Source organism: Mustelus asterias, chromosome 1 (genome assembly GCF_964213995.1).
Source record: "Mustelus asterias chromosome 1, sMusAst1.hap1.1, whole genome shotgun sequence".
Lineage (NCBI taxonomy): Eukaryota > Metazoa > Chordata > Chondrichthyes > Carcharhiniformes > Triakidae > Mustelus > Mustelus asterias.
This window is the reverse complement of record NC_135801.1, coordinates 159,096,429-159,120,930: the sequence shown is the minus strand read 5'-3', so window position 1 is coordinate 159,120,930 and position 24,502 is coordinate 159,096,429. Positions and strand designations below refer to the sequence as shown.

The following is a 24,502-nucleotide window of genomic DNA, read 5'->3' as shown; positions in this document are numbered from 1 at the left end:
ATTATTGAAATAGCCATACTATCCTGTTTTTCAAGATTAATACAACTAAGCAATGATGTATATTTAACGGACAGGAGGGAGATTAATTTAAACAGCCCTGATTTCTCCCCTCTCTACCCATCAATTAAACTGAAAGGTATTTTTGATTTCCCCCAAGCCAAAATTTCGAGTGTTCCAATTCTCTATGAACAACTCACAGAGCAAACTCAAGATAGGATAAAATAAAAGGATTGGTTTATTTCACACACCCAAATGAACGCAGGTTGCACTCGTATAATATAAAGAGAGATAAGGAGAAAGGGTGGTTCTGGGTGAGACCACGATAAAAATACGAGTTTGCACAAGTCTGGATTTCAAAATCAGAAGTCCAATGGCGTATTCCTTCAGAGGGTGGTTGGCCTTTGCGTGGTGCTCCAGAAGTGAGGACTTCCATGATAGGAAAAGGCACATACAGTTGAATTAATCTTGAAGGCACAAGTTCCAACGTTCCAGTAGTTCACCGTATAGATGAGGGACAGAGTTCTTTCTGTTGCTACCTGTCTGATAGGAAGATGGTAACTGCTCGCTTGAAGTACTGTTTCTCCTTGGAGGTCAAGCAGTAACTGACAGTTAAAATTTAAAGGAATTCAGACAGCTCAAATCTGTGATCATGTGACAGGGTGCTTTCGGGTTGACTAACGAGAACCATGGTTTTCGTTAGTCAACCCGAGGTACCATGAGTATCTTTTGCCGCACATCATCCCCCCCCCCCCCCATCAGGAGTATTCACTCCCGCGGGGTTTACAAGAGCTTCTCACATTCGGAGCTGGCATCCTGACCCCACTGGAATGGAGGGTGGGCAATTTGGGGGGGGTGGGTGTTGAGTGGTGGGGGCTGCCCCCTGGGCATTGGCATTTTGGCACTGCCCATTGGGTGGGGATGGGTGGTTCCACTGCCACTGTGCAGACAGGATCGGTGGGGGATAGGAGGAAGGCCAGCAATTGGGGCGGGCTGAGGGGAAGTGGGGAATCGGGTTGGGGGGGGGAGGGCTGGAGATTGGGACGGACCAGGAGGGTGGTGTTCGGAGATGGCCTGGGAATTGTCGGGGGGGTGGCGAGAGGGATGAGGATGGAGGCCCAGCATTGCGGAGCTGGCCAGCAATTGGGAGGCTGGCAGTGCGGGGCCACCGCACATGCCCCGATTTCGGCACTGACAGATCAGTGCATATGCAGTGCTCCGCTCAGCACTATGCTGCCGGCCTCCTGGATGGGAATAGGCCCCGGCCACTGAATTTTAATGCTATTCACATTATTGACCTCTGCAGTTCAGAGCGTGGGAGATTTTTCTCTGAACTTCCACTAAAAAAACAATGTGATTTACTCCAATTTTCACGCAAAATCGGCAATTAGAAAACTTTTGGGAGAATTCAAGCCATCATCGTTGGTGGCTGAAGCTCTGACTTGGTAATCAAAAAGGGTTGGTATATTTCTTTGGAATTTATTTAGCCAGCAGTCAGAGGGCAATAGCAACTCTTCAAAGATAATGAGGGCTTTCTGAAGATTAGCAATTTTAAGAAAGATCTTAAAGAAAGTTGAGGGCTCAGCTGGTTTTCTGAAAGTTAAAGATCTGAGAGTCATAGAGGTTTACAGCATGGAAACAGGCCCTTTGGCCCAACTTGACAATGCTGCCCTTTTTTTTTAAAACCCCTAAGCTAATCCCAATTGCCCGCATTTGGCCCATATCTCTCTGTACCCATGTAACTATCTAAATGCTTTTTAAAAGATAAAATTGTATCCGTCTCTACTACTACCTCTGGCAGCTTTTTCCAGACACTCTCCACCCTCTGTGTGAAAAAATTGCCCCTCTGGACCCTTTTTGTATCTCTCCCCTCTCACTTTAAACCTATGCCCTCTAGTTTTAGACTCCCCTACATTTGGGAAAAGATATTGACTATCTACATTCTCTATGCTCCTCATTATTTTATTATTTTATATATCTTAAAATCTACCAAAGAGTTTCAAATTATTAAAAAGCTAATGCAAAGTTAGCAGTGGTTCAAAGAGTCATGGCTAGTCAGGATAAAGCCTTGTCCAATTTTAAGATAAAAATGATAATTTTATAGAGTAGCCTGGTTGACATGGATATATATTTGTATCTGCCTTCCTGTCTCATCCAGGACACCAACATGCCTCCAGGAGTGTTATAAAGCAAATATTTTCAGTGAGCCACATAACATTTGATTTATTATTGTCACATGTATTAGTATACAGTGAAAAGTATTGTTTCCTGCGCACGATAGAGACCAAGCATTGCGTTCATAGAGAAGGAACTGAGAGTGCAGAATGTAGTGTTACAGTCATAGCTAGGGTGTAGAGAAAGATCAACTTAATGTGAGGTAGGTCCATTCAAAAGTCTGATGACAGCAGCAGGGTAGAAGCTGTTCTTGAGTTGGTTGATACATAACCTCAGACTTTTGTATCTTTTTCCTGACAGAAGAAGGTGGAAGCAAATATGTCTGGATGTGTGGGATCCTTAATTATGCTGGCTGCTTTGCCAAGGCAGTGGGAAGTGAGTCAATCGATACTGAGGCTGGTTTGCGTGATGCATTGGGTTATATTCACCACCTTTGTAGTTTCTTGTGGTCTTGGGCAGAGCAAAATCCATACCAAGAATGCTTTCTATGATGCATCTGTAAATGTTGGTGAGAGTCATAGCTGACATGCCAAATTTCCTTAGTCTTCTGTGAAAGTAGAGGCGTTGGGGAGCTTTCATAACCATAGTATCAGCATGGGGAGACCAGGACAGGTTGCTGGTGATCTGGACACCTGAAGCTCCTGACCACTTCTATTTCGTCCTCAGTGATGTAGCCAGGGGCATGTTCAATTTCCATCGTTTTGTTGACATTGAGAGAGATTATTGTTGCCACACCAGTTCACCAGATTATCTATCTCATTCCTATACTCTGTCTCATCATTGTTTGAGATTCGACCCACTACAGTGGTGTCGTCTGCAAACATGATATTCGGGCAGATATTCAACAGCTTGGTTAAACAGTTAAGTTTTAAAGAACATGTTCATTGTGGAAAGAGAGGTTTAGAGGTGGAGAGGATTTGGGATAGGATTCCAGAGTTAGAATATTTTAAAAGGTTTTAGGGTGGGAGGATATTCCCTAGATGGGAAGGATTTGAAGATAAGATGATTTTTAAAATTGGGCCATTGCAGAACCAGGAGCTGAGCCAAAGCTGGCTGGAGACTGCCCAAGGAGGAAGTTCAGGCATTCTGAGCAACCTCAGGAGTGCCAGGAACTATAACTCAGTGGTGGAATTCTGTCCAATGTTACACTCTCGTTTCCTGGCCTGCTGCCTCTTCCAATGGTGATGAGAGGGAAGCTGACCTCAAGCATGAAGATAACACCAGGGTGATAAAACCTCCTGGCCGCTCTCTGAAGTTAGAATGGGAGTTTGCTGCCTGCTTCTGCCCTCTGCCAGCCTCACCCATCCAATAGTTAAAATTGTGCTTTGTCGTTAAATTAGAACAAATCAGAGGCAAGGTTTTAGCAGCCAATGCATTCATTCAACAATTCCTAAGGGAAATATAAAGATTATATAAAAACAGAAAATGCTGCACACGCTTAGCAGGTCTGGCAGTATCTATGGTGAAAGAAAGAGTTAGAGATATAATAGCGAGAGGAGGAAAGAAGAAGCAACATGATCTCGGATCGAGGAGAGGTTAAGTGACAAAGGAGTTGATGGCTCAAAGAGATGGCACTAGGGCAAGTAAGGAAACAATTGTCTTGTGGACGTGTGAATGGGAAAAGCTGAGTCACCACGAACAACTGGCATTAAAAAAAGAAGAGTGGACAGAGATCCTGACCTAAAATTGTTGAACTCCAAGAAGGCTGTAAAATGCCTATTTGAAAGATGAGGGCTGGGATTTTCCAGTCCCACCCACCACAGAATTGAAAATACTCAACTAAAGTCAATGGACCTTTGGCTGGTCTGTCAAATTTTCCATCCCATTGGTGTAGATTCCAGCTATGGACCCAAAATTGCTGGCAAAGGTGTTGTTCCTTTAGCTTGTGTGGAGCTTCATTAGAGCAGTACAGGAAGTGGAGTAAAGAATTAAAATGACAGGCCACCAGAAGTTTGGTCATGTTTGAGGCATAAATGAAGATATTACTCAAAGCAGTTACCCAGTCTGTCTTTGATTTTCCCCAATGTAGGGCAGACAACAGAATAAGTAGTGAATACACTGTAATAAGTAGAAAGAGATATGAATAACTTTGACGGTGTTGGGAGGAATGCTTGGGGCCTTGGACGGTGAGAATGGAGGAGATGAAAGAGAAAATGTGGCATCTCCTCTGTTTGCACAGGAAGGTACAGACAAGCAATATCCTGCTCTGGCCCAGGACTGGGGGATGGGTGAGGGCAGAAGTGCAGGAAATGGAACAGACTGGGTCAAGGTCAACCACCGTGGGAATAATTCTAGGCTGAGAAAAAAAGACCTATTAAGAACATAGGAATTAGGAGCAAAAGTAGGCAATTCAGCCCTTTGAGTCTGGTCCGCCATTCAATCAGATCATGGCTGATCTCCTGGTCTCAAATCCATATCCCTGTGACCCATTTTATAATCGGAAATGTATCTATTTCCTTTTTGAAATCATTTTAATGATTCAGACTCCACCATGCTATGGGACAGCAAGTTCCACAAAGTCACCATCTTCTGCGAAAAGTGAAGAAATGGAAGATTGCATTATTAGGCAGAGACATTGGGAGAATGACAGAATCCTTGCAGCAAACTGGATGTGAGAAGGTGTGAAATGGGCAAGGGGAAGCCTGGTACACATCCAAATGACGTTGTTCTATTGTTAATCACAAGAATATTTTATTATAGAATGACTTGAGTCCCATCGCAACATCTGTATCAACCGTACACTTGTGGTTCAGTATTGCATCTGAAAGTTACTTTTCTCGAAGGTGCTGAGAGAGCAGTAGAATGTAAAGGAGTAGGGAAGGAATTCCAGAGCTTAGACCCTCAGCAGCTGATTAGGAGGAAAGCCTAATCCACATGCCAGTAACCCAGGTTCAGCAACTAATGGCTGAGCCTTTAAATTTCTGACGCAGATGCAGAGTCACAAACAACATTGCCTGGTGATAAGAAGGCTTGAGACAGGCAGGGTAAATGGTGTGTGAAGCATTGGATCTGAGATTCAGTCAAACCTGATACAGGATGTGACAGTGCAGCTGCACAAACAGGAAAATCTTTCTGTCTTTACAACCGGGGAATGATGCAAAAGGGCAAGAAAGAGGGAAGAGAAGAAAAATAAATACCAAAAAAATGTTTCTGCAAGTACTGGTGAAACACAGTATTAAATTACTCTGCATTTCTTTAATAGCTCCATTAAGGTTAACATGTGGGAGAGGAAAACTTTGTACCACTTGGATTTTGTTGCTTATGAAGTATTTTATATAGTAAAGGTTTATTTATTAGTCACAAGTAAGCTGACATTAACACTGCAATGAAGTTACTGTTAAAATCCCCTAGTCACCACACTCCAGCACCTGTTCGGGTTACACTGAGGGAGAATTTAGCATGGCCAATGCACCTAACCAGCACATCTTTTGGAGTGCGTGAGGAAACCGGAGCACCTGGAGGAAATTCACACAGACACAGGGAAAACTTGCAATCTCCACACACACTGTGACCTGGATCCCTGGCGCTGTGAGGCAACAGTGCTAACCACTGCCACTGTGTGCTTCTTCATTTACTTGGTATTCTGCTGTCGCTTTTATTCATCAATATAATTAAAATCACTGTGCAAAGAGCATACTTAAGATTTTCAGGCATCAATCAGTTGAAACATGACGACTGCACCAAAAACAATAAACCTTTCTGTTTTGCTCCAGCCGTGTGCATCCAGCCGATCCCAGGTAATAATAATGTCACTTGACCTGTTCACTATAACAGATGGAACTGACCAACGTAGGTTGCTCTCCCATTTAGCCTGTGTATTTATTCATGGGTGACTACAGAAAGCCGTGAGAATGTGGCACTTGCTGCCACAGATTAGTAGAAGCGGCAGAGGCTGCTTTCAAGTTGAGGCTTGATAGAGGGAGAAGGGGCAGGGTGACTAGAAATCATTATAATGGGAGAAGTGGAACTCTTCACTCAGTGGGTGGGGAGCATGGCATGTGGAGCCCAGCAACTGCTTGGATCTGGCTTCCCAGTGGTGGGGGTGTGGTGTTGGGGAGGGAATGGTCCAGGATCAATTTTAAACTCCATGCCAGCACGGCCACCACTGCAGCTGTAGGCTAAGAGGCTTCCCATCGACAATAATTGTCCAGCAGCCAAGGCCTTTAATAGTTTGTAAATAGCAATGAGAGGTGGAGGTGCTCTCTCTCTCTCTAGCTTGAAATGGAGGATGAAGAGTATTTGCTTCCTATGGTGACGAGGCTGATTCCTGGGATGAAGAGGGTGTTTTATGAGAAAGTTTGGCCCACTCAATAGAGTTTAAAAGAATGAAGTGGTCTTATTTAAGCATGTAGGATTCTGAGGGGACTTGGCAAGCCGGATGCCGAGAGGATGTTTCCTCTCCTGGCGGAATCTAGAACTCGCGAGCACAACTTCAGAATAAGGTTCTCCCATTAATGAGGAGGTATTTCTTCTCCGGATGGCACGGCGGTTAGCACTGCTGCCTCAGTGCCAGAGACCCAGGTTCAATTCCAGCCCTGGGTGATTGTCTGTGTGGAGTTTGCACGTTCTCCCTGTGTCTGCATGGGCTTTCTCCAGATGCTCTGGTTTCCTTCCATAGTCCAAAGATGTGTAGGTTAGGTGGATTAGCCATGGTAAAATTCACATGGTTGTGGGAAAAGGGTAATGGAATGGCTTGCGTGGGATGCTCTTTCAGAGATTCAGTGCAGACTCCGAGTCAATGGCCTCCTGCACTGGAGGGATTCAATGGTTCTAACATGGAGGTGGTTAAGTTTGGAATTCTCTTCCCCAACAGACTGTGGAGATTGGATCGTCTAATATATTTTGAGTAAGACAGATTTTTGATAACGGAGTCAAGGGTTATAGAAACAGGCAGAAAAGTGGAGTTGAGGCCACATCAGATCAGCTCGAGGGGCCAAATGGCCGACTCCTGCACCTATTTCTTAAAGTTTAAAGTTTGTTTATCTATTAGTCACAAGTAGGCTTGCATTAACACTACAATGAAGTTGCTGTGAAAATCCCCTAGTCGCCTCACTCCGGTGCCTGTTCGGGTACACTGAGGGAGCATTTAGCATGGCCAATGCACCTAACCAGCACATCTTTGGACTGTGGGAGGAAACTGGAGAACCCAGAGGAAACCCATGCAAACACGGGGAGAATGTACAAACTCCACACAGATAGTGACCCAAGCTGGGAATCGAACCCGGGTCCCTGGTGCTGTGTGGCAGCAGTGCTAACCACTGTGCTGCCCCAATGTTACTAAATATTGCAACACGTTCAGCAACAAAGATCCAGGTACTACTTGATACATAAAACTAAAGATGTGGAAAATTGTTTGGTACACTTCATTATTAGGACGAATCCTAAAACTTGGAATAAACGCACTATCTTCACAGTTTTAATTGTCAAAGTAGATAATTTTGAATTTTGTGGTATTCAGCATGAACCAAAATACTATGTAATTCAATACAATATCAATAAAGCTGAATAAATAATTGTGTAGTACGCAAAGATTAACAGGTAACTGTTCACTTGCGACATGATCTCCAATCATTGTCAACATCAAGAATCTAATATGTGAATTAAAAGCAGAGCACATCAGAACTTGAAAGAAAGAACTTGCATTTACATCACACTTCTCATGGCCTCAAGACATCATAAAATACATCCATGTCAATGATTTACTTTTGAAGAATAGGCCCTGTTGCAATGCAGGGCAATTAACAGTTGCACCAAGCAATGTCCAACAAACAGCAATGAAATAAGTGATCAGATAATCTGTTTTAGTTGTTGATTTTGAGGAATAAATGTTAGCCAGGCAACTTGGCTGTCCTTCAAATAGTGGCATGGAATCTTTTACGTTTCTGGCTACATCAATGGGGACGAAGTAGAAAGGGTTGAGAGCTTCATGTTTTTAGGTGTCCAGATCACCAACAACCTGTCCTGGTTCCCCCCATGCCGACACTATAGTTAAGAAAGCCCACCAACACCTCTACTTTCTCAGAAGATTAAGGAAATTTGGCATGTCCGCTGTGACTCTCCAACTTTTACAGACAACCAGAAGACCGCTTGGTATGGCTCTTGCACTGTCCAAGACTGCAAGAAATTTCAAAGGGTCATGAACGAAGCAGTCAATCACTCAACCAGTCTCCCACGCATTGACACTGTCTACACTTCCCACTGCCTCAGCAAAGCAGATGGCATAATTAAGGACCCCTCGCACCCCGGACATACTCTCTTCCATCGAGGAAAAAGATAAAAGTCTAAGGACATGTACCAACCGACTCGAGAACAGCTTCTTTCCTGCTGCCATCAGACTTTTGAATGGGCCTACCTCGCGTTAAGTTGATCTTTCTCTGCACCCTAGCTATGACTGTACCATTACATTCTGCACTCTCTCTTTTAGTTCCTTCTCTATGAACAGTATGCTTTGTCTGTATAGCATGCAAGAAACAATGCTTTTCACATTATACTAATAATGTGACAATAATAAATAAAATCAAAAACATCCACTTGTCAGTCCAGGTATGGGGGAGGAATTTTCTCGATGCTTTAGGGATGGGTTTGTTGGGGTAGCAGAAAAATGACTAAAATGCAATGGAACAGCTCCATTAGGTGTTCCCCTCTCCTTTTTACCAGAGGTGGCTTCACAACAATGACAGCAACTTGGCCAGCAGTGGTGGGAGGACAATGAAAGTACTCCTGGAGACGGTGTAGCAATGATGACCTCCCCAATCACCCCACTATGTCTCCAGCTCTGCTACCCACAGGAGGTGAGGATAGAATGGGAGGTCGGAGCACCATGAGATTCAGATTGTGGTCATTTTAAACAACAAAATTAGCAATTCTCCGCACACCCAAATACTTGCAACTGCTTGTTTGTCATCCACTGGACAGCGTTGGGCATCAGGGATTGACTGTTATCCCATCAGCAGGATGGCACCTCCCATCTTGTGTCATCTACTCCTTCTCCATTCAACAAAATTGGGCCAAAGGGCCTGTTTCCATGCTGTAAACTTCTGACTATGACTTCAGCAGAACACCACATTGACAGTGGGTCAGTGTCAGCTGCCCTTCACTTTTTAGACCAGTGGTGGGCAACCTGGGGGCCACATGCAACCCATCTGGGTTCTGAGTGCGGCCCGCCTGGCATTTTGACTGTTGCCACATTCTGCTGATTTCCATCCACATTTTGTTCCTACATGTATGACCAAAGTGATACACATGTAAAGTGAGGTGCATGCTGATTGCAGACCAATATAGACTGTGGGAGCCATGTGCGCTCCCTCTGCATCCAAAGTGTAAATATTTCATTTGGTTTTTAACCATTTGAAGTTAATAGTTCAATTGTATGAATGACTAAACATTTTCTATAACCCATTGTGAAATGGAGTATTATCTTATTCAAGGGGTCACGGTTAGTGAACAAGCTTGATTTAAATCTTGCAGCCCACTGAGATAAAGGAGGGCTACCCATGCAACCCACTCATTAGCCTAGGTTGCCCATTACTATAGATGTATTGGCCCTCCACCATTCTTAGCTGGACTACCTGCCATCTCTGGGTGATTATCCTGAAAGAGACCAATTCTAATGTCTGGGCTCATGACTGCAGTCTATCTCTCTCTTTAACAACTCCTCAAAAGACAGAATCTCCAATAGTGCAGCATTCCCTCAGTACTGCTCTGGATTATACACTTCAGGAGTGGGACTTCAATCCACCAAATTCTGATTTATGCTGAGTGTCAACTCCCTGTCCCCCCCAATCCAGGGCTGATGCCTCTAGGCTAGGATAGATCCATGAAAATCTGGCTATCTTATTTTTTGAATTGAATCCAGTGTTAGTTTGTCATTTAAAGATGAACAGGTTTTTCTTGGAAGTGAAGATGCTATGTAGCTTGGCAAAATTACAATTACATCATGAAACACATTGGCATGAAATTGTTTGGTTCCCATTGGTTGAGAGAAGGTTCATTAATGTTCTATTCAACCTTGCATGCTGCTGGTGGGCATGCAGCCAGTGTTGTGGCAGTCAAGAAATCCCCAGTCAGATATTAGATTCAGAGGTCCAAAAAAATCCAGAAGCACGTTTGTTCAACATTTCCCCAGTGTGTTTCACATTCAGCTACATCTGTATTAGCAAAGCTTTTGCTTGCTAATATTCTTAGACCTTTGTCATTTAAGATTGTTCAGAATCATGTTTTGCACAAAGTGGTCTGCAGTTACTGAACTGTTTTGTGGACCGTTAATAATTCCATTTTCTGAAAACAGCTTTGAGTAACTTCTTAAACTTCAATCACTTTGCGCTAAAAGGGAACCAATAATCAACATAGAAAAACAACACGGGTCATCTTTGCAACAGTCCCAATAGTGGTGTTCATGGAAATACATGGAGATTTGAACCTCCAAGTGTTAATGCCTAAGCAATAAGAAGGCACAACATCAGGCTAAACGGACGATGCGTTAATGCAAAGATGAGGAGGAATTTCCTCAACCAGAGAGTGATGAATCTGTGGAACTGTTTGCCACAAAGTTGTGGAGGCCAGGTCATTGAGTGTCTTTAAGACAGAGATAGGTTCTTGATTGAAAAGGGGATCAGGGGTTATGGGGGAAAAGGCTGGAGAATGGGGATGAGAAAAATATCAGCCACGATTGGCCGAGCACACTCGATGGGCCGAGTGGCCTAATTTTGCTCCTATGTCTTATGGTCTTTACTGATTAAGAGACAGAAACTATTTGTTCTCTAAAAAGGATACGGAATAACTGGAATTCTGAAATCTGCTGTGGAAGAAGCTGTGGAATAAACGAGCAGCATGTGGGGAAATGGAAATTAAAATGCTTATTAACCTGCTGAACCCCCATTCACTCATCAGATAGTGAGACACTCCCTCTGCTACTCAGATCAAACTGCCTGAGATATAACTGATCATAATCTACTTCAGGGCCAATGTCCTCTGTACTGTGATTTGAGTTAGAACATAGAACAGTACAGCACAGAACAGGCCCTTCAGCCCACGATGTTGTGCCGAGCTCTATCTGAAACCAAGATCAAGCTATCCCACTCCCTATCATCCTGGTGTGCTCCATGTGCCTATCCAATAACCGCTTAAATGTTCCTAAAGTGTCTGACTCCACTATCCCTGCAGGCAGTCCATTCCACACCCCAAATTTGATTTGTTAAAAAAAGCTTTGCAATATTTTAAAGTCTCTATGGTGGCACACCAAAATAAGAAACAAGCAAGATTTCACACTTCAAGATTGGAAGGGGGCTCATTTCAATGGGACAAGAGGGGAATTAGCCAGATTGAAATGAACCAGAAGATTGACAGAATACTGGGTGATCCTGAAGGAGTGGGTGTTTTGTGCATTCCAAGAAACTGCAATGATAGGGAAAAGCAAAGTCTGTACTCGGATGATGGAGAAAGCGGCATCACCACGAGGAAGCGGAGGCTGCTGCCAGGAACAACAACCCAGGATCGAGGAGTCACCCAAAGTGCTATTGGGTGTAGGGTTCACATGGGGAGCGCGGGGGGAGGCACAGTGTGGGTAGCTGTCAGCAGCCAGCCTCCGCCCCATACCCCTATCCTCATTTGTGCACAGATTAGAGCCCTTGGATCATGCACCCCTCTGGCTGACATGTAACCCGCACAGTCTTACCAGGCATGCAGATTGCATGCCTGGAGTTGGAAATATTGCAGCAGAAGTGGGAAGAGGCTCCAAAGTGGGAGGAGATGGGGTGGGAATGTCGACAACGCCAAGCCAAGGCCCACTCACCACGTTCCTTGCCTCCTGTGGGTGCAGATGATTCCAGCCTACATTACGTTTAGGGAGAAAAAAATAACACTTCTCATTAGCTGACAATACCAGGGGATTTAAGATTTGAGGCAAGAGATACAAGGGGTGAGGAACAGTCATTTTACACAACGTGTGGTATAATAACCCGGAGCTTCAGCCTGGTCTATCCAGGAGAAAATGTGTGTGAATAGACTTGGGATAAGAACAGAATCAGCTTTGATGCTCCTCTTTGTTTGAACTGGCTCACATATATAAATTACTTTTACTTTTCAATCATGGGATGTGTGTATCACTGACTAGGCCAGCATTTATTGCCCATCCTAATTACCCTTGCGACAGTGGTGATGAGCTGCCTTCTTGTACCGCTGCAGTACTTGTGGTGTAGGTACACCCACAGTGCTGTTAGAGAGGAAGTTCCAGGATTTTGACCCAGCGACAAGTGAATGAATGGCGGTATATTTCTAAGTCAGGATGTTGAGTGGCTGAGAGGGGATATTCAGGTGGTGGTTTTTCCCATGTGTCTGCTGTCCTTTCCTTCTAGGTGGTAGCGGTCATGGGGGAAGCCTGGGACCGTAAGATTCCACAGTCAGCTAGCAGCATGCCATCTTCCATGCCGCAAAACACGTTGTGTAGTGCATGGAAAATGCAACACAAGGTATTGGCAATACAGTGCTAGCAGTTTGTACAGCTGGCAAAAAAACAATTTCAATCTCATAATATTTCACCAGAAGTAACTAAGGCAGGGACAATTCTTCGACCTCACACACAGCTGGGTTTCTTCAGTCCTACTGCAATGAATGACAATTCGGCTGAGCACCAAATTCTCCATTCCCATTGGCAGCAGTGGCTGGGTGTAAATGGCTGGGGAATTCTGCTAATATATTGTTTAACAAAATATCAAAGGATATTGGTAAAAGGAATGCAAAGAAAGTGAAGATCTAACTTCTACATCCTTCAGGTTTATTTATTAGTCACAAGTAAGGCTTACATTAACACTGCAATGAAGTTACTGTGAAATTCCCCTAGTCGCCACACTCTGCCTGTTCGGGTCAATGCACCTAACCAGCACGTCTTTCAGACTGTGGGAGGAAACCAGATCACCCGCACGCAGACATGGAGAATGTGCAAGTCCACACAGACAGTGGCCCAAGCCAGGAATCAAACCCAGGTCCCTGGCATTGTGAAGCAGCAGTGCTAACCACTGGGCTACCTTGCTGCCCACTTCTCATGGAATGAATGGTCTCCTACTGTGGTGTCGTATCTATAATTCCATGAAATGAGCAGGATTGACTGAAATCTTCCGTCCTTATTCATGGCTGGGATTTTCCCATGCTACTAAGAGTGAATGGGGTCTTGTCTGGATAGCCAAAGTTTCTTGCTCGTGACACCAAGGACAAAACCAGAGAATCCTGGAGAATAATGTCTGTGCAGATGTTAAAGTTTTTCCTAACTTTGTAATTTTTTTTCCTTTATTAGAAGCAAGAATATATTAGTGGGGGGGGGAGAGTGAGAAGAAACAGGGGGGTGTACCAAGCAGTCTGTCTACACTTTCCTGCTACCTCAAAGGGTGTAGATACGCAGAGGGACCTGAGTGTGCAAGTCCACAGATCCTTGAAGGTGACGTCACAGATGGAGAAGGTAGTGAAGAAGGCATATGGCATGCTTGCCTTTATAGGACGGGGCATAGAGTATAAAAGTTGGGGTCTGATGTTGCAGCTGTGTAGAACGTTGGTTCGGCCGCATTTGGAATACTGCGCCCAGTTCTGGTCGCCACACTACCAGAAGGACACGGAGGCTTTAGAGAGAGTGCAGAGGAGGTTTACCAGGATGTTGCCTGGTATGGAGGGGCTTAGTTATGAGGAGAGATTGGGTAAACTGGGGTTGTTCTCACTGGAAAGACGGAGGATGAGGGGTGACCTAATAGAAGTGTATAAAATTATGAAAGGCATAGATAGGGTGAACGGTGGGAAGCTTTTTCCCAGGTCGGTGGTGATGTTCACGAGGGGTCATAGGTTCAAGGTGAGGGGGGGGGGGAGGTTTAACATGGATATCAGAAGGACGTATTTTACACAGGGTGGGGGGGCCTGGAATGCGCTGTTGGGCAAGGTGGTGGAGGCGGACACGCTGGGAACATTTAAGACTTATCTAGATAGCCATATGAACGGAGTGGGAATGGAGGGATACAAAAGAATGGTCTAGTTTGGACCAGGGAGCGGCGCGGGCTTGGAGGGCCGAAGGGCCTGTTCCTGTGCTGTATTGTTCTTTGTAAAAGCAGCCAGCATAATTAAGGACCCACACCCCCCAGACATTCTCTGTTGCAACTTCTTCTGTTGGGAGAAAGATACAAGTCTGAGGTCACGTACCAACCGACTCAAGAACAGCTTCCTCCCTGCTGCTGTCAGACTTTTGAATGGACCTACCTTGCATTAAGTTGCTCTTTCTCTACACCCTAGCTATGACTGTAACACCACATTCTGCACTCTCTCCTTTCCTTCTCCATGAATGGTATGCTTTAGCTGTATAGCGCACAAGGAACAATACTTTTCACTGTATATTAATACATGTGACAATAAATCAGAGGCCAATCATTTTTCCCACTTTGGTTGTGACAATAAAAGCCTGTGGGTCTAGTTGGTGGATTTGTGCTCCCAGTGTGGAACTCCCATGTGCCTGACTTGTATAGTGTAAGTCCTGACATAGAGATCAGTGGGCCCTGCATTTTCCATCTGCTAAAATTTATGAATGTAAAATTGTACAAGGTACACTGAACTCCTCACCCCAACATGGTGTGAGGGAAAATTTTATAAAATTGTTACAAAGTTTGTATGAATTATCCAGCACGTTCCCATTTCTCCCAAGTTACCAGTGCAATCAGATCGTTGTTCAGAAATCATGCTGATAAAGTGCTTATAATTTTGCTCATGATTTCACGATGCTATCAGAATGCTTTGATGCTCTGTGATCCAGGCAGCACATTCTATCTGACGTGTGGCATTATTTTTCAGTTCAGAGTTAAAGAACATGATCAAATTTAATCTTCAACAACACATTTTTGTGAAATATGTGGTCACATACATTCCACATATATTCTGTGGTCTCTACCACGAGAGGTTTATCGTGGCATCTGATTTGCAGCACAAACCAAAATAGAATCTAAGCTTCAAAGTAAGCACAGGGTAAAGGATGCAAGTGTGTTTCGTTGGTTTCTATAGGCTGGATTTGATGGGGAGGGTATTACTTGGTGCACATTCTTCCCCCGCCCCGAGCCCTGTTAGAAAAATCAGTCATGAACCAACCAACTTTGATAAAGGCCAACTGCAATACTGGATGAGCAGCATAATATTCCCATCAATTAGCTTGTCAACAAATTCAATTACCTGTTGATTTATTTTAAAGTGGCGAATAGGCTGCCAATTTCAGCACCTTTCCCACTACCATATGAAGGAAAACCGGCGTGTTGACAACATTTACGCCAGATTGTTTGCCCTCTTTTTAGGTCAAACCAAATAAACAAACTCAAATTAAGTCAGGACAAAGTAAAAGGGGCAGCTCCCCAAAAAGGAGGGGGAACAGTCCGAACAGAAATCAAAGTACAAAGGAAACTTAAAAACATCAAATTAAAATGTGATTATTAGGGTCGATAACGCACCCCAACCCCTGCGGTGCCCAGCGGGCACAGAAGGCGTCAACCGCGCCCGTGGACACCGGCCAGATTGTTTGCTTGCACGGGAAACAAACATTTCCCATTTCCACATGGAAAACCCTGGCCGAGGTTCTGTATGTCTATACTTTTAATCTCAAACTGCACGTTGGGATGTGAATAATCCAGGGACTATTGAGTTCAGTTCCACCATGGCAGTTTGAGAATTTAAATTCAGTTGCAATAAATCTGGAAATATTCCAAAAAAATCAGTAAAAGTGACTGTAGTATCTGGAAGGATTGGCAACCACCAGTTAGTATAAAGAATTGTTAAGTGTTTGTTTACAAGCAGATAACAATATACTGAGTACTTTCGCAATGCTAGCACTTCCAGCTCCGGGATCTACACTGGCAGCACTCTGCATTCTGTACCAAAACCCCTCCACTCATTTCCCATTGGGTGATCGGGTCACATGACCTTAAAGGGACCAACTACTACAGTTAGTATGCAGATGATGGATTATTGCAAGAATCTAAATGCTTTACTTCCCTCAGGAATGTCATCAAGCTCCTTTGTTTGAAACTTTCCAGAGAAACTAGTGTTGGACAAATTCAACCTGGACTGTGCCAAGTATGAATAAGAAAAAATATTTTTTAGTTTGGAATTAACCAGGGTGTAACTGATTGCTGCAAATTTCCCTACATTTTTTTGACATTTCTAGATCCCAAAGAAGAATATATCCAACAATGCAGAGGTGAATCTCATTTTCCTGCTGTCCGCCCTAAACCTCTACTATCCTACCTCACTCTGTGCTGTCCACCCTCGCTCTCTGCTCCCTCCCTCCTTTTTTTCTCTCTGTGACATTTCCTACTGTTTGCGCTTTCTCTGATACCGTTCAATCCCACATCCAGTACCTTGGGAAAGTCAGCAATATGATAAGATAAGTCAGCCATGATAAGGTACTTAGTTTAGAAGGTGCTGAAATTGAACATGCTGACTAACTCACACAGCCTGCTGATGCATTGGAGCTGTGAAGGAACCACTGCAATAACAGTTAACGTAGTGATGTCGTTATCAATCCCAGGTGGTAATATTCCCACGTTGTAAGTTGCAAGTGTCCTTGCTGCAGATGGCTTGATGCTCTGCCCTGATTCTCTGCTGACCAGATGTACACTGTTTATTCACAGCAGTTTTTCTGGGTGTTTTCTTAGGCGGGGATCTCACTCCATAGCCTGAGAACAAAAAGTCACAACATTGCTGCACTAGTCTGTTTCCCTGTGGAGATCAAAGAACTCACGAGCCCTTTAAAAATGAAAATGGTTCTCAAAATATATTTTAAAATACTTGCAATTAAATTTTATCTTTTCATGATCTCAGAATATTCCAAATAGTTGAGCAAAAGAAATTGCCCTCGACGAACAACATTGAGTGGGGAAATTTGAGTTGGGGGGAATCACACATTGATAAGGGACATTTCCAATGTATCAGAGCAGCAATAGACTCTCTGCCCCCTCGAGATTGCTAATCCATTCCATATGATCATGACTGAGTTTCTACGTTAACCCTACTTTCCTGCCTGCTTCCCATATCTCTCTTTTCCCCTAAGAGACCAAAATTTAGCATATATAGCTTTAAATGCAGCCTGCAATGGAACATCCACAATATTCTGCAGGTACAACAGGTGATCAAGAAGGCAAATGGGATGGTGGCCTATATCGCGAGGGGGATAGAATATAAAAGCAGGGATGTCTTGATGCACCTGTACAGGGCATTGGTGAGGCCACAGCTGGAATACTGTGTGCAGTATTGGTCCCCTTATATGAGGAAGGATATATTGGCATTGGAGGGAGTGCAGAGAAGGTTCACCAGGTTGATACCGGAGATGAGGGGTTTGGATTATGAGGAGAGGCTGAGGAGATTGGGTTTGTACTCGTTGGAGTTTAGAAGGATGAGGGGGGATCTTATGGAGACTTATAAGATAATGCGGGGGCTGGATAGGGTGGAGGCGGAGAGATTCTTTCCACTTAGTAAGGAAGTTAAAACTAGAGGACACAGCCTCAAAATAAAGGGGGGTCGGTTTAAGACAGAGTTGAGGAGGAACTTCTTCTCCCAGAGGGTGGTGAATCTCTGGAATTCTCTGCCCACTGAGGTGGTGGAGGCTACCTCGCTGAATATGTTTAAAGCGCGGATGGATGGATTCCTGATCGGTAAGGGAATTAAGGGTTATGGGGATCAGGCGGGTAAGTGGTACTGATCCACGTCAGATCAGCCATGATCTTATTGAATGGCGGGGCAGGCTCGAGGGGCTAGATGGCCTACTCCTGCTCCTATTTCTTATGTTCTTATGTTCTGGAGTAGAGAATTCCAAAGATTCACAATTCTTGAGTCAATCAATTTCTCCTCTTCTCAGTCCTAAATGATCAGTTTCTTATCCTGCGACTTCGATCCCTTGTTCTAGATTCCCTAGCCAGGAGAAGCAACTTCTCAATGTTATTTCTCTCAAACCCCTTCAGAGTCTTCACCTCTCATTCCCCTCAACTGCAGAGAACATAGGCCCAATTTAATCAATCTCTCATGATAGGCCAACCCTGTCACCCTGGGAACCAATCTAGTGAATCTTCACTCTACCATCTCCAAGGTAAGTATATCCTTCTTTCGATGCAGACCAAACCTTTCTTAATTCTTTCATGGGATATGGGTGTTGTTGGCAAGGCCAGCATTGTTACCCGCTCTTAATTGCCCTTGAGCTGAGTGGCTTACAAGGCCATTAATGTGCAGTTAAAGAATCAACCACATCACTGTGGGTCTGAAGTCACAGTTAGGCCAGATCAGTTGAGCATCGATGAGTTCCTTCTCTAAAGGACATTAGTGAACCAAATGGGTTTTTACAATAATTGTAGTTTCATGGTCATCTTTACTGAGACTAGCTTTCAATTCTGCCAGATGCTTGTCCCCAAAGCCTTTTGACAGGGAAATTTAAACTTTCATAGAAGCTCTACAATGCAGAGGGAGGCCATTCGGCCCATCGAGTCTGCCCCGACCACAATCCCACCCCAGGCCCAATCCCCACAATCCCATATATCTACACCACTAATCCCTCTAATCTACACATCCCGGGACACTAAGTGACAATTTAGCATGGCTAATCAACCTAAACCACACACCTTTTGGACTTTAAATATTTGGCTTTTGCCAACTTCAACTGTTGTAATGTAATGGGGAGTGATTCTCTCTCTCTAGTAGTGCAGCAAGCCAGGAGACATAAGCACAGGCCGTGTAATGGACTCCCCGCTAGGTACCACGGCTTCCATGCATCTTTGGCCACCGGAATACCGGCATCATCAGCTCTGCACCGGAAAATATTTAAATTAGAATTTTAATATAATTTAATGGGGCCGGGCCACTAGCCTCTTTCCAGTCCCCACCGTTTCCCCACCCCAGGAGTGTTTCATTCCAGTGGGGTTTACTCCTACTCCCCACTAACAGGGAGCTGGAGGCCCCTCGAGGTTGGGGGTAAGGAGAGGTGTGCTCCACCAGCCTGGGGCAAAGTGGCAATGCCCTGGGGGCACCTTGGCAATGCCCACCAGGCAGTGCCAAGGGGGGCACCACCTGTGGGGGTTGGAGGGTCCCGCTGTCACCCTGCACAGGAATCACAAGCAGAGGGTGGGAAGTAGCTGATCGGGGTTGGCCATTGGGTTGTGAGGGTCTGGGGTAGGGATTGGGGCTAGCCCTGACACATCAGGGGGTGGGGGGGGCGGGGTTGCTCTGTTGGCCAGCGATCGGGAGGCCGGCAATGCAGGCTACTGCACATGCACAGTGACCTGCTCAGCGCTATGCTGCCGGCCTCTCCAGCGAGAATAGGCATTGTCCTCAGCTTTTCATCGTGATTTATGCTAGGGCACTGCACAGTGCCCAGAGTGTGGGAGATTTATTTTGAAAGTCCCGCTGAAAACGCTTGTGGGATTTACTCCAGTTTTTACATGAATTCGGCGCTTGGAATTTGTTTGGGAGCACCCCATCATGGTTTTTGATTGTGTATGTTTTCAGTGTAGTAATTGATCATCAGGCCCTGTCCTAAAATTGACCACAATTATGTAAGAGTTTAGATGCATTAAAGTTCTTTCTCCAGTAGTTAAAGTTGTCTTCTGAATTCTATAAAGTGGAGGTATTAGCATTGGACTGGGGTGGGCACAGTAAAAAGTCTCAGCACCAGGTTCAAGTCCAACAGGTTTATTTGGTAGCATGAGCTTTCGGAGCGCTGCTCCTTCATCAGGCGAGTCATTCTATAAATATATGTTGGGGACCCTGTTGTTTGATTTACCCTTTGATTTAATGTCCTGACATCTACTGAACCTTTGAAATGCTTGAATAGTAGACTCAGCCTAGTAGCTTGTGGATATCAGTGAGACATGGACTGAACCAAGCATTCATAATGAGATCAATGCAAAATGCTGCAGATGTTGGCATCAAACAAAAACAGAAAAATGCTGGAAAATCTCAGCAGGTCTGACAGTATCTGTGGAGAGAGAATAGAGCCAACGTTTCAAGTCTAGATAACCCTTCATCAGAGCTGATTCAAAGTTTTAAAGGTTATTTATTAGTGTCACAAGTGGGCTTAAGTTAACACTGCGATGAAGTTGCTGTGAAATTCCCCTAGTTGCCACACTCCAGCGCCTGTTCGGGTACACTAAGGGAGAATTTAACATGACCAATGCATCTAACCAGCACACCTTTCGGACTGTGGGAGGAAACCCACGCAGACACAGGGAGGATGTGCAAACTCCACACAGGCAGTGACCTGAGGCCGGGAATCGAACCCGGGTCCCTGGCGCTGAGAGGCAGTAGTGTTAACCACCGTGCTGCCCTGGGACGTAATGAGATGATCTGGCAAAACCGATATCTCTATCTGTTTGCCTGCTTCTGTTGATACAGGCCATAGTTACAATTTGACTTACTAGCAGATGAACTTGCAATAGTTTTATCCTTCTTTGAAGTGTTTCTCGATGTCTGTGCTTATTTGGACAAGATTAAGAGGTGATATGTGGATTAGATATTTCTTCAATGGGACTTTCAGTGGCTGTTTTTGTTTGACTCATTTAATGCAATCTTTGTCTTTCTTGGAGGTGTCAATCATAAAAGGCTAACATTTGTTTAATATACTGGCAAAAGAAGCAAGTTGAAGGGAATCATAGCATCCTGACCCAATGTGATTCCTAGATGATCTGCAGCCCTTGTAGACTTTCCCTCCCATTAAATTAAGTCAGAAGTACATCGACCTCAACATCAATTTTTGAATTCTTAGTTTTGATGCAGAATCCGAGTAGGAATTAAAATGTATTTGGACCTTTGTGGCATATTTAAGGAAACATATCCCTACCATTGCTCCAACACCTCTGAGGGTGTACAAGTGAGGTCTGCCCCTTACAGCAGTCTCCACGATTGATTATACTTTGTCTTTTGGATTTTATGTTTCAGTGTAAATCCACATGGTAGCCAAGCCTGCTTTCAGTAGCTGTTTATCGGGGTCTCGCGTGGCAGAATTCACTGCATAGCTTCTGGATGACCCCAGAAACGTCCTGAATGTGGTGCTATAACAGCACACAGGGGAGAAGGGATGGAAATGCTTGCCCTGTAGTGTAATCTGCTGAGTAGAGTAAAAGCAGCAGAAACACTCGATTGTCAATTTGCCCCATTTCCTGACTCTCTGCCACAGAGGCTCAGTTTCTGGACTTGTGAATATCCATCTCAATTACACATACTCAGTAGTGGGTCGTTTCACGCCCCAGATCTTTATCACCAAGGAACTAAAGATAACAAAAGGGTTTGGGAGAGTTAATATTTGTCTTGTAAACAGAGTAATTCACTGTGGGGCCCTTTGTGCTGAAAATGGGCAAAAGTGCAAAATATTTAAAGGTTTTTAGTTTGTAACTACTCTTAAAACCATTGTTATATTTCTTAGCAACAGCTGTTGACTTTTCCATTTTTTTTCTCCCACAAGGTGACATGCCTGATCATTGGACTTACAAAGGTAATAACAGTTGTTTGAATACGCAACCTGATTCGCTGTTGATCTTAACAGTAACATCAAAGATTAATAATTAATGGACAACAGCTGCTTGCTTGGCACAAGTTGGTACTGTCCCCATGACTAAGCAGCAAGCAGCTACTCCGTAAAGAGCCAGGCTGGGGTTTCCTGCTGAGGCTTGTCTCTCAATCAGCCACCAGCGCCTTCAGTGGCTGAATCGCAGAAAGTTATGAGAACATGAATTGGGCCAATGATGGTGACCTGAGGAAATTCTCTGTCATGCCAACCCAGTCTCAAATGTTGTCTACCGTCATGGACAAGATATGTTTCAAAAAGGAAATGTGCTAGAACAGGCATATTGCCAGTCTGACCTATTGACGTTGGGGCAGTGCTTCTTTCATGTCAATGACAGTTAGTGTAAAATATGGAGGATCATAAAATCCCTACATTGCAGAAGGGGGTCATTCGGCCCATCAAGCCTGCACCAACAACAATCCCACCCAGGTCCATTCCCATGATCCCACATATTTACCCTACAGTTTCCCCCAGACATTCGGGGGCAATTTAGCATGGTCAATCCACCTAATCTGCACATCTTTGGACTGTGGTAGGAAACTGGAGCACCCAGAGGAAACCCACGTAGATACAGGGAGAATGTGCAAACTCCACACAGACAGTCACTTGAGGCCGGAATTGAACCCAGGTCTCCAGATCATTAGTTGAGTTTCTGGATTAATAGTTTAGCAATAATGCCACTAGGCCATCGCTGCTCCAATCACCTTGTTACAATCTGGCAAGAAAGTCCTGATTTTTTTTTTCCATCATAGTGCCTCCCCCTAACCCCCCCTCCCCTAAACACACACGGGGATCTCCCTTGCTTGCAGCTCCCCAGGGTTCCAGGGGGCGGTGTCAGGGTGCCTGGGACTATGCTGCGGACAGTACTATGGTGTCGGGGGGCAGTGTCTGTACTGCCAGGGCATACCTCTCTCCCCCTTGGGGCTATACTTACCCTGTGTGTCCCTGGCAGATTCCGTCCACCTGGTTGTCATTTTGAAAAACCTGTGGTAAACGTCACCAGTGTGACATCAGTGGGTGGCGGAGGGAGCGATACAGTAGGGAAGCTCTCTAATTATATGTTAATATATTTGAAATGAGGTTTCCGTCCTTCCTGTGCGAGAACCTCTATCTGTGGCGTGGGGGATCAGTCGCATCCCGAGATCTCGCCGCTGGATTCTTGGTTTTGGCCTCACTGGATTTTGCGCCCATGGTAAACACAGGGCAAAATCCTGGCCATTAAGTACAATGTAACTACCAAAACTCCTGACAACATTGGATGTACTGGACGTGTATCAATGATTTATGTTTAGTTTGGTGTCTCATGCTTTGTTTTCCTCAGATCAAGACTGGAGCAAAGGCTATAAGCTTTGTAAGGAGAATTCACAGTCTCCTATCAATATCGACACCAGTAAAACCACATTCAACAACAAATTTCCTTCAATCATTCCTGAAGGGTACAACCTACCAGAAACAGAACAGCTTGAATTATCTAATAATGGGCACACAGGTAGGTGTGAAATCACAATATATCTCTTGGCATATCTGTTTCATTCATCATAGGAACATAAGAAATATGATATGGCCCCTTATTATGCCCCACTATTCAATAGAATCATCAACTAACTCCACAGATTGCCCTATAAGTTTGTCTATCTCAGTCTTGAATACACTCTGAGCATCAACAACTTTCTGGGATATAGATGTCCAAAGATTCAAAACCCTTTGAGTCCTAAATGGCCAATCCCCTATCCTGAGACAATCAGCCGTCGACTCTCCAGCCATGGGAAACGACCTCTCTCCAGTCAAGCCCTCTAAGTATTATAAATTTCAACGCCATCACCTCTCATTCTTCTCAATTCCTGAGTATGTAAGCTTATTCTACTCAATCTTTCATCATGGGACAACTCTCTCATCACTGGAATCATCTTTGTCATCAAGCATATAGATAGTGAGGTTAATATATTTGTGAAACTCTATCATATTCCTCATGCTTCAGATTGAAGCAACATTGATGGTGTCTTGAGAAGCTTCCACAGATCTGACCATCCAGATCTCGCACCCATCTGTGCTTCTCTACATTATAATAAAAACAGTGGATAGTCAGAAGCTTTTTCCCAGGGTGGAAGAGTCAATTACTAGGGGTCACAGGTTTGAGGGGCAAGGTTTAAAAGAGATGTACAAGGCAAATTTTTTACACTGGGTGGTGGGTGCCTGGAACTTGTTGTCAGGGATGTAAGCAGATACGATAATGACTTTTAAGGGGCATCTTGACAAATACATGAATAGGATAGGAATAGAGGGGTATGGTCCCCGGCAGGGCAGAGGGTTTTAGTTCAGTTGGGTAGCATGGTCAGTGCAGGCTGGGAGGGCCGAAGGGCCTATTCCTGTGCTGTAATTTTGTTCTTTGTTCTTTGTTCAGTGGCAGGCAAATTGGACTTCCACCCACTCTCTCAATCATTGCTGCCTTTGTAACAATATGACCTCTAACTTGAGAGCAACACCACAAATTTGCAAGTTTTGGGTGTGACACTTCCTGTGTCACACTTTGGGAAGGGACACATTTACATATATGCAAACTATAATTCCTTTGCTAGGTTTAATATATCAAAAGACAAAAAATCAAGTAGGTGGGTCCCACAACATCACACTGGTGGATAGGGTTCTCAATGAGTCTGTTTGGCAGTAACCTTGGCTCTTGACACCTCCACGAACACGGAACTCCTGGCATTTCCCTACAGGTTGCCCCAGCAGTGCTGCTTTGCAGTGCCAGGTTACTGCCCAGATATGACCCCCTCC

At 44.4% G+C, this 24,502-nt stretch overlaps 1 protein-coding gene across 2 annotated transcripts in view; it reads left to right on the top strand.

Moving 5' to 3' along the window:
- The window catches only part of ca9 (carbonic anhydrase IX), a 100,171-nt gene that overhangs the window by 8,468 nt on the left and 67,201 nt on the right, over positions 1–24,502 (top strand). For both annotated transcript variants that reach the window (XM_078225987.1, XM_078226045.1), the window contains exons 2-3: positions 21,623–21,652; positions 23,046–23,213. In XM_078225987.1, coding sequence (XP_078082113.1) covers positions 21,623–21,652; positions 23,046–23,213 — 198 coding nt within the window. The remainder of the gene's footprint in view (positions 1–21,622; positions 21,653–23,045; positions 23,214–24,502) is intronic.